The sequence below is a fragment of the Eurypyga helias genome, unplaced genomic scaffold (genome assembly GCF_000690775.1).
Source record: "Eurypyga helias isolate BGI_N326 unplaced genomic scaffold, ASM69077v1 scaffold16014, whole genome shotgun sequence".
Classification (NCBI taxonomy): domain Eukaryota; kingdom Metazoa; phylum Chordata; class Aves; order Eurypygiformes; family Eurypygidae; genus Eurypyga; species Eurypyga helias.
The window spans coordinates 2,825-13,616 of NW_010248469.1; the positions used below are offsets into that span (position 1 = coordinate 2,825).

The following is a 10,792-nucleotide window of genomic DNA, read 5'->3' on the forward strand; positions in this document are numbered from 1 at the left end:
CAGAGCTTGTTTGAAAGCGGAGTGTAAAGCTGAGTTGCCTCAGCTAGCACTTGCACATCTGGGAAGCAGGTTTGTGTTTCGTAACCTCCTTGCCAAACTGGTAGGAGCTGGGTGTGTCTAGATCTAACTTTGCTTCTGGAGAAGCCAAACTTTTATTTTACGAGTGACGTGCATTATTTTTAAAAGTCTTCCCTCTCTTCTGGTTTGTTTTTTGTTAGGAGGTCCAAACATATGGGCCATCACCTCTGAAGAGCGGGCCAAGCATGACAAGCAGTTTGATAGCCTTAAACCCAGAGGAGGCTACATTACAGGTTGGTCTGAGGTTCTGCATGACACAATAACTTCTGTGTACACATACTGTCTTTGCAAAACAATTAAACACACCACACGCTGCACCCCCCCGACATCCCATTTCTAGCCCTTTGTTGTGTGACTAATAACCATACTCTTTGGGTGAACAGCCACAATTTATTACTGAATTTCTAGAAGTCTGGCACAGGAATGTTCTATTAATCCCACGGCTCCTGCAGCCAGCAGAAGCAATTTGCTGTTGTTCTGTCTCGTTTCAAAAAAACCGAAGAGTATCAGGCTATATGGGAGACTGCCAAGGAGCACTTAGAGTAGCTATTGTGGCAAGTGATGCCAGAGATGCCAGAAGTGGCTCTCCTCTGTCTGAACAGTGTTAGAGAATACTGTGCTGTTAGATATCTTTGTTCTGGGGGAGGAGGCAGGGAGAGAGATGCTGACAGCTTGTCCTTGTTAATGACTGCTTGAAGTCTATTAACCCTTGGGCCTTCAGTGAGTTCTGCATAGGCTGATGGCATTTTGCAATGGCCTGCTGTCAGTTCCAGTTGCATTCTCTGAAACAATTGGCTCATTTTGCTGTGCACCTCAGAATTTGCAATTTTTAGATTTAAGAATCTGCTTGTGCCATCAAGAAAAGGCTTGATTTCACTGTCAAAGATGACTTAATTTAAGAATGTCCTGTTGTTTCTGGATGGGTGGGCACTAAACACCAACCCTGATCGCTCCTACCTGCCTAACTATCTGCTAATACCCTAGCTGGTGACTCCACTGCCCCTGCTTTTCCTCTTTTTGGTCTGAAAAGGACTGAGGGGGAGAGTGGGAAGTTGTCTGGAACATGGCTAAGTGATGCGTAACTCCTGCTTTGGCCAAACAGCTCTGGGAGGCTGGTGTTTACTTTACCACCAGTTGAAAGTATGCAGTCCAGGGGTCTACCTTGAGGCCACATCTGGGCTCTTATCTGCGCCTTTGTCTGCAGGCTTCATTATTTATTTGGCAAGTGCTTGAAACGAAAGGTTCTGAATCTGAGGGAAGAAAGAGCTGAAAAAGTAACCTGTAAGCATCTGTAATTCCCTCATAGCTAAGAATAAACACCACTATCCATGTTGAACCACAGAGTTGTTTAGCAGCACAATTGGTACCAATTGATGTGGAACTTGATATGGAATTACACAACCGTTCCCATTCACTTCTTGAAAAACTGAAATAGTGGATGTTCTGTAATGGAAGAGAATATTATTTAGAACATCATGTTTTTCCAGTTTTTCTGGAGAGGCAGTACTGGCTCAAGTTAGGTAGGATAAAGGAGGAGGAAAGAAATAGCATGCTTATCCTTTCCTGTAAAAGTAATTGGGGCAGGATTTTTCCTGGTTTTAAATCTTGCATCTGTTAAACTCTTGGCAGCTGTTGATTTTGTGACCTGTTAAAGCTTTTTATAGCTATTCGAAATCACTTCTCAGAGCAAAGATTCGGGATTATAGAATATGTGGGTATCTGACAGTCAGTGGCACAACAGAAAGAGGAGATGGGTGGTACAAAACTGGAAAGCTTGGCACCCAGCATGCTGGTTCCTTTTGCAGATCTGGGCACGCAAGAGAGTGCTGAGGTCTTCTGACAATCTGTGTCTCTAGTGTAAAAGTTTGTCTTTCTTGTTTATTGTAGGTGATCAAGCACGTACCTTTTTTTTGCAGTCAGGTCTACCATCTTCAATCCTTGCTGAAATATGGTAAGGTATTCTTTGCTATTCTTCTTTTTTAAACGTAGGAGTTGCATAGCATTCACATGCTATCTTGGGTTGTGTTGTCTCAAAGACTTTCAGCAGTCAGTGTTGTCTGATCATTGTTTTAATTTTATTGAATTTAGAGGAAAGATTGAGCCCATATGTGTACCAACACTTAATTAAAAAGTATCTTTTAAAATCTTTCTTATTATGTTAATTCAAATTGGATCATATTGGACACAGCCTTTTTAAACTATAATAAGTGATTGAAACAGAAAGCGATGATAAATTGCAAGGCTTCATAGAGGGAAGTGCCTGTTGAACTGCCACGAAGGTCGTTGTTAAGGCTTGTCTTTATATTTTAAATAATAATGTGGAAAAAGGTAAAAAATAACACTTAAAATAATACGGAAAAAGAGGTAAATAACGGGTTAATGAATTCCTGAAGATACCAAATTGAATTATGTTTGAAATACTAGTAACCACTAAAATATGGCAGTAAGATGAAGCGTGGGAAAAATTATATGCTACTAAACTGGGAGTGGAAAATACACTTAAAGTAGAAAACAGGAATAAAACGTAAAGCCACAGAAAATGTTAGTAGAAGGTGAGTTACAATACAGTTAGATACCAACCAGTGCTGTACTACAGGAACTGGGAAAAGTCCTGTTCCTTGAAACAAGTATGTGCTGGCAGCCACGCTTAAAACAAGTTTTCTTCTTTGTAACTCCTCACTCTTCTCCACAATACTGTGTTCCTTGTGGGGTGCTTGGTTGTTATCAAGAGGTGCGCATCCTAAAAGGCATGGCATGGAGGCTCATAATAATTAAGAACAACTCACTTGTGAAAGAATGTTAGGAAAACTAAATGCAAAGTTAGTTCTGTCTTCAGAGTGGTAAGGAAATTTTTGTGTAGGGCCTTGAGGCTTTTTATTGAATAGTAGCAGAATGAAGCTATGAAGGGGAAAATGTAGCTTAATATTGATTCTGGGTTTGGGTTTGGGTTTTTTTTTTTCCCCTCCTAATTTTATTTACATTCCTGTGCCTGGTCCTCACATGTTTACGTATTAATGAGATTTCACATTTTCTGTCTCACCAGAAATTGTCTGTTTATGTATGCACTGTTGCATATATTTCCTGTTGTATTTAAGTTTATTTGGGAAAGTGTCCAAGGAAGACAGTGTGGCTACCAGGCATACAGAACCCATGCTGTTTGTGAGTTAATGCAGTTTTCATAGTGGTATATAGTGCCTTTAGCAGGTTTCTGCATCCTCCCATTTCAGATTCTTGCATTATTCCTTACAATACCAGACGTTAATTTAAAATAATTAATCTGGCTAGTAGCATAGGAAGAAGCATAGCAGAGGCATATCTGTAGCAATAAGTGTATTCACTGAGCAGGAGTCTGCTGCTTTTCTAAGTGTTCTCCTACTTTCTCAGGTATTCAATATTAAACATACAGCAACTTTAAAACTGAACTCTGCAGAAGCCTACCAAGTGAATTGTACTTAATGCAGTTAGAGCAACACTGTTTGCAAGTCCAGGTTGGCCTTCAATACCTGTAGGTTGGTAAACTAGAAAAAATAACCATCTGCAAACTTCTGAGGGTTTGAATGTTGTCAAAAATAAATTATCTACAAATGGTTGCAATAAGTTTGTTGTTTTCCTGTACAAAAGCAGTAAATAACTTTGATAAAGTTTCTCATTAACTGAAAAAGATAAATTTACATTTCTTCATTGTGAGCTTTTTGAATTTTATTTTATTTTATTTTTAAGGACACTGTCAGACCTGAACAAAGATGGAAAAATGGATCAACAGGAATTCTCTATAGCCATGAAACTCATCAAGCTGAAATTGCAAGGCCAGCACTTGCCTACAGTTCTCCCTCCTGTCATGAAACAAACTCCAGTATTTTCGCCACTAATGTCAGCTCGCTTTGGTACTTATGAATACATTTAATTACATAGTGTTTAGAGGTAAACAACCCCAGGCTTAATTGTAGCCAGATACAAGCATTAAACTGATCGTGACAGTTGAGTGAATCAGTAAAACTCAAGGATATTCTGATTTAGGAAATTTGCAAAGTCACTTGCTTGACATTTTTTATGATTTCATCCTTTGAAGGAATTTAATGCTAAAGAAAAACCTTCTGCTGAACTTTGTCATGAGGGGCAAGAAGGCCATTCACATTTGGTGTCTGTCTTGCAGGCTGTCATTTTGTACTGAAGGTCTTTTTTTGGTCTTCCTCCTACTCATTCACCTATTTATACTCGGGGGTTTTAAAAGTTAAGCTTAGTAAAGGTCAAAGTTTTGGTAGAACACTTTTTAAAAATATTTTTTCCAAATGAATCAGATTGTCTGTTTTGGTTTTATGTTGAGATGAAATCAATTATTTTAACTCTTTTCGTTTTCTGATGGTGTTTTGGATTCAGTGCATGCCTGTTGTTATTTTGTAGAACAAAATGTATGTAAGGACTTCAGCTGGATTACAAAATTAGTGTATACTTCTATACTGAAATTAACGTGTGCATATATGAATTAGACACACGATTGAAAGTGTCTGCCCATCAGTGAATCTTGTGTACTTGCGTACAAGTGCAGGCTGTGGCTGGCACACCGTTACTTCCTATCAACCTTCCGTCACAGCCTCTGTACAGTGTTGTCTTCCACAAGATTCAGCCAGTAATCACAGTGCCCTTTTTCACTTCAGGCAACTGCTTTAAAGAAACCACTTGCTGGACATGGGTCCCTAAGGATGGACTTTTCACCCATACAGATTCTTCTAAGGCCAATGCTTGGAAGAGACAGTTCAGAAACAGTATCAGCTTTTCCCTCCAGCGGATTGTCACAAGTTTTGAGTTGCGTTGTAATTCTCTCTCAGGGGCCAGATGTGGAAAGGCCTGTTGAAGGAGTAGTTATAGCTGCAGTTATAGAAAGCTAGATATTGTTCTTTTGTGAAATACTAGCTAAATCTGCCTTGAGAATTAATTTGTATTAATTCTTTAATTACTTGTAAAGATTTTTTTTTTTAAAATTCATGTTTTTCAGTATGCTTTCCTCTAGGGGTTGTCATGTGTAAATTTTAGAGAAGTAAATAATATACACGATGCATCAATTTCTTGCTGGAACCTCATCAATATTAAATCATGACTTGTTGGATTTTGCTCTAGGAATGGGTAGTATGCCAAATCTGTCCATGCCAACGTCTGTGTCTGCGATCACACCATTAGCTCCCATGTCTCTGACCTCCATGACTTCCATTCCTCCTTTGGTTATCTCTGCTCCCCTGGTGCCTTCTGTCAGTACCTCCTCGTTGCCAAACGGAACATCCAGCCTTCTACAGCCTTTGTCCATCCCTTTCTCTTCAAGTAAGTCCAGTCCAGTCATTTTCAGAATTGTGAATCTTATTTTCTCTATGGCTAATTTCAGACAGGAATCCTAATACTTGCATGCAAGTTTAGAAAAAATGCATTTATTTATTTATTTTTAAAGTTCACATTTGTCAAATCGCTTCTAACTAGTTAATCTTAACAACAAGGCACTGATTAGCTTTTATTACTTCTATCAAAGCCTTGAGTGTTTATTACAAAGCGTTACCTTATGTGTGGTTGCTTTACAGTTTTTGGTTTTGTTGTTTCTTTCAGCACTGCCTCATACTGGTTCTTTAGGTCCCATGGCAGGAGGGTTTGGTGGTACTAATATACAGAAGGCACAGTCACTAATCGATTTAGGATCTAGCAGGTACGAAAGTAAAGTTTAAAATGTTTGTATCTTAAACTTGAGTAGTAGGCCTTCCAAAACTTAGGGAGCTTTTGTATTTTAAATATACTTACTATAACTTAAAATTAGTCTATCTAATGTGACCTACCTAGTCAAAAAGAAGATTGTTTTAATATGCACCATAAATAATATTTTCACTAAAGCTGACAAAACTGTCCAAAGTCGGTGAGGAGTTCAAATGAGAGAAAGCAGTGCCAAAAAGAAGGGAATGTACCTCATTAGTAAATAGAAGTAAAACCTACTAAGTTAACCACTTAAGGTTTAAAAGCAATGTGTATGGATTGATGTGCTCATTCATTATAGAGGGCACTGTGTAATTAGCAGGCATGTAAGAATAGTATTTGTTATAAATATTTATGTGTGAATTTGTTTTATGAATAATAGAAGACTATGAATCTTTGCCATCAGCTGCTTCGTTTCACTGATTTTAGACCTCTGCCGTGGTCAAAGAGGGGGACTAGGCTTATCTATCCAATTGGGCATCCAGGGAACAGTCTCCCAAAAGACAATCCAGAGGGCATCTCAGCCCCGGCTCGCTTCCAGCAGGTGACTCAGAAGTGCTTGCCCCTCTTTGCTGCTGATACAAGGCAGCTAGGAAGAATGCATGTCTAACTTTGGGCTACTCATACAGAAAGACACCTGATGCTAGCAGATATTCGATGATTGTAGGCATGGTGTGTGCCTGTAATAATATTTTTTTTTAATTGGAAAGCTTTCTTTTACTGGTGTTGTAGTGTTGCAGAGTAGCTCTTTAGTGTTGCTGTTGACAGCGTTTTCACCATCATGTTCCTCTAATTCCATGCAAAGGATCCAGCCGTGTGCCTATAAGGCTTTGTTTATATCAGCAGTCCTTATTGCCTTGGATAACACTGCAAATAGTTTTTTACTTGTCAGAGTAGGGGATTCCTTTAAACAATGCAGGCTGGTTGCATCTGGTTTTGTCTAATCTTCAAAGATGGGACTCTGTGAAAGTGCTGGGAGTTGCAGGTAGAAGTTTTCTGGGTATAACTAAACACTCCAACCGTTGCTGTTCTGCAGAAGCTGAACAAGTTGGAAAAATTCCATTCAGCCTGTTACTGTCGCTAATAGAAGAAGTAGAGGTGGAATATAGTGACTTCAGCAGCTTTAGAAGCTGCTTTTGGTTATGAGTTTATCAGATAAATTTTTATGCTCATGGTTATTCATTTGCATACCTCTTAAAGTTACTTAGACACCTGCCCAATGCTTCAGAGCCCTCATAAATATCTTTGTGGAAGTTGAGATGCTTTCCTATGGTTTCCTCTAGTATTGCTTTGCACTGGTGGACTGATGAATAGGTGGCATAAGTGCCTGTGATACCAAGGGAGCAGGATCTTGAATTCAAGAGTTTCATTTTAGACACGTGTCCCTACCTTCACAGTAAAATTCCATATTAGTGGTGAAAGTATTTGTACTAAGTTAGCAAAGGTAAAACTTTGTGGAAGTTGTTTCATGTTACCAGAAGATTCCATAGATCTTCTGTTCCAATAACGCTTGTTTATTAAGCCAAGTAACTTAGACATCTTTCTTTCTCTTTTTCTCTTTTTCCTTTTCTTTTTCTCTTTTTCCTTTTCTTTTTCTCTTTTTCCCTTCCCCCCTCCTTTTTGCCCCCCTTCTTTTGCCCTTTTCCTTTAATTTAATTACAGTTCAAATTCTTCCTCTAGTGCTTCACTAGCTGGGAATTCACCAAAGATTGCATCCTCAGACTGGGCAGTTCCTCAGGCCTCCAGATTAAAATACAGGCAGAAGTTTAACAGTCTTGATAAAAGTATGAGTGGATATTTATCAGGTGAGTATGATATTTGATGTGGAGGGGGAAAACCAGCAATGTTTTCTGCCTCTGGAACATTGCAGGTTGAGGGATGCAATCCCAGTTTGGGACTTTACTTCCATATGAAATAAAAGCTGAAATTATTGACATTCAGACCTGTGCAGGAGTGAGTGAGTTACTAGTTCCAGTCAGCCAAGAACTGGAAGTAGCCATCAGTTTGTTGGCTTGGGCTCTGTGTTAGACCTGGAGGGGCTGAGGAGGCAGAAGTCTCCCCAGGTAGACTGGGGAAGCTACAGCAGCACTCGAGGGGAAGAAGAGAAATGTTGCAGTGGTGGGATCTCACTAGAAGAGCTTGAGAACCACAAGGCAGGGGAAAATTAGCTCCGTAAAGTCAGCAGTCATTTTTCAAGCATCATTCTTTGGGCTGAGACTCTTTCTTATGAGTTTGTACAGTGGGGGACATCTCACAATCATTTTTGTGCTATGTGCTTCCACGTACATGTGTTAGTAATCACTTAGATGTTTGGGCTTTATCTTTTCAAAGAAAGAAGTTTGGGGAAGACACTGCAGTAGTGCAGCAACTAAATTATGTTTGAAAAATTCCAATCAAGGGAGTCATTCCTTGTTGACTCTCAGTGACATTTGTGCTGTGTCACAGCATTATGGTGGTTTCAGAATACTTCTCAGACTTAATGCAAGAGTATAGTTTTATGAAAGTTCTTATGAAATTGGATTACTCGCTGTAATGCAGCAAGTCGAGCGCTGGCCAAGCAGTAGATGTGTGTATGTCTCTAGCTGATGAAGTTTCTAAGCACTTACCAAGCATCTGCCTCAGTTTCCTAACCTGCAAAATAAGGAGGACCATTTTCTCTTTCAAAAAAGGCACTTGATGCTTTTTCTCTTGTTCAGCTGATTTTGGGCTGAAGGTTTATCAGCCTGCCTAGAAAGATATGATTCTTTGCTATCAAAGGAAAGCTGACAGCTTTCCAGCATGCTAGCTCAATCTTTAGGCAGACAGTCAACTGTGCTTTTGTAAAGCTGTGGGGATTACTGTAAATATCCATTTTTCATGACAGTTTTTCTGTTAGGTGCTCTGAGTGAAGAAGAAAAAAAAAAATACACAGAATAATTACAACTTTATTGTGTTCAGCTTGTAATGCCTGTTGTTAAGCCTGGAAGTAATGCCAACTGTCAGCCACTGACGAAAATGGATTAGGTTAATATTAAAAATAAACATGCCCCAGTTCATGACCCATTTTTTTGCTACATGTGAATCTGTTCAAATTATTTTTATTATAATCTTGTACACTTTCACTAAGGATTTCAAGCAAGGAATGCCCTACTGCAATCAAACCTTTCACAGACTCAGCTGGCTACTATTTGGTAAGTTCAGTTACTGATTATGAATTCGGTGTGTTCATGGTGTTAGGAGAGGAAATGTACTGCATTTAATAAGAAATGATGAAGGGACACCATAGATCTAAAATCATAAACTGAAACTGAGCTGCTTCGTAAACTGGTTTGTACATTAGCATATTCTCAGAAAACACCCTGACATAATATAATTAACATTTTCACTGTTTGTGGTTTTTTGTTTAACTCACATAATAATACAGATATTAATTTCAGTTTCTGATTCAGTGATGCACTGGTTTAGCAGAGATGAGGGTTTGTTCATTTTCAAAGTAGGATTCTGAAATCAAGCTTGTTAATTTTAAAAGATGGAAAAGGATCAAAAATGGAGTAACCCTTCAGATTTTTAGAGTTTTACTGCAGTTCCCCTAAAGATATCTGCATATTACATGTTTGTGAAGACTTGCCCTTACTGTGATGCTGGAAATGGTTACATTTGTCTGAAGCTTGAATAATCTGTCTTTACACTGCTAGGTGCTAAGGATGGTAGTTTGGATCATGCCTTCAGATGTACTCAGGTGTTACACACAAAATTGACTGGCTCAGCAGAATTTACAATAGCTTGGTGCTTTACATCTCTTTCTGAGTCCCCTTTCTCTTCCTCTTTATCCCAGGGCAATCATTTGTTTGTCTCTAGCAGCAGCAAGCTGAAATATTCCTTATATTAGTTTAACTGATTTGCATGTTGTGAAGGTAAAAATGTAGTGGCGGGCTGTGCTCCTCCATTCTGGAGTATGGGGAAATAAAGCAGGTGTATAGTGACTGGTTTCCTCCTGGGTGCCTAGCAGGAAGGTAGCAGTAGCCAGTGTGAGGAGGTCTGTGTACCCATGTAGAGGATTAACAGCCAAGTTTCAGTTTTGCCCAAAATAAAGAATTACCAGTATTTCTACTGGGTTACCATATTCATGGTAATTACTGTCAAAATGCTACTGTCAGGTGTGAATAGTGCTGGTCTGTGAACATAAAAATCTTGTTTCATCATCTCTGGATGATTTCATCTCCCTGGATGTCTTCAAGGCCAGGCTGGATGTGGCTTTGAGCAACCTGGTCTAGTGCAAGGTGTCCCTGCCCATGGCAGGGGGGTTGGAACTAGATGATCTTTAAGGTCCCTTCCAACCCAAACCATTCTATGATTCTATGATCTCCTGCTTTTGTTTTTCACTGTGGTATGAGTGTGGGTAATGGCTTTTTGTTTGTTTTAGTCGTTTCCTTTTTGGTTTCAGTGTTCTGTTTTTGTTTTTGGCTTGGTTTTTTTTAAACTGCCTTTATTTTATTAAGCATTTCACTTAAGGGCAGTCTAAGGACAGATTCCTGCAATTTTATCTACATAGATCGTTCTTTGAGAAAGGTTCCTGCTTTCTATGCTGCTTGCCTGTATCTCTCTGCAACCTTCTCTTGAAACTGGCAGAGAGATGGATTTGATGGATGAACTGTTCGGTGGATGAGAAATTGGTTGGATGGTCACATCCAGAGGGTAGTGGTCAACATCTCGATGTCCAGATGGAGATCAGTGACAAGTGGTGTCCCTCAGGGGTCTGTACCGGGACCAGTACTGTTTGATATCTTTATGAGTGACACAGACAGGGGGATCGAGTGCACCCTCAGCAAGTTTGCAGATGGCACCGTGCTGTGTGGTGCCGTTGACATGCCTGAGGGAAGGGATGTCATCCAGAGGGACCTGGACGAGCTTGAGAAGTGGACCCCTGTGAACTTCATGAGGTTCAGCAAGGCCCAGTGCAGGGTCCTGCACATGGGTCGGGATCAGTACAGGCTTGGCAGAGAATGGC

The 10,792-nt window shown here is 39.7% G+C and overlaps 1 protein-coding gene across 1 annotated transcript in view; it reads left to right on the forward strand.

Annotated features, from left to right (window-relative positions):
* Positions 1-218: 218 nt before the first annotated feature.
* The window catches only part of ITSN2 (intersectin 2), a gene marked incomplete at both ends in the record, with an annotated part of 29,483 nt that continues 18,909 nt past the window's right edge, over positions 219-10,792 (forward strand). Inside the window, 7 exons of the mRNA XM_010151066.1 lie at positions 219-311; positions 1,966-2,029; positions 3,799-3,962; positions 5,194-5,391; positions 5,668-5,764; positions 7,468-7,610; positions 8,912-8,975. Of these exons, the coding sequence (XP_010149368.1) occupies positions 219-311; positions 1,966-2,029; positions 3,799-3,962; positions 5,194-5,391; positions 5,668-5,764; positions 7,468-7,610; positions 8,912-8,975 (823 nt within the window). The remainder of the gene's footprint in view (positions 312-1,965; positions 2,030-3,798; positions 3,963-5,193; positions 5,392-5,667; positions 5,765-7,467; positions 7,611-8,911; positions 8,976-10,792) is intronic.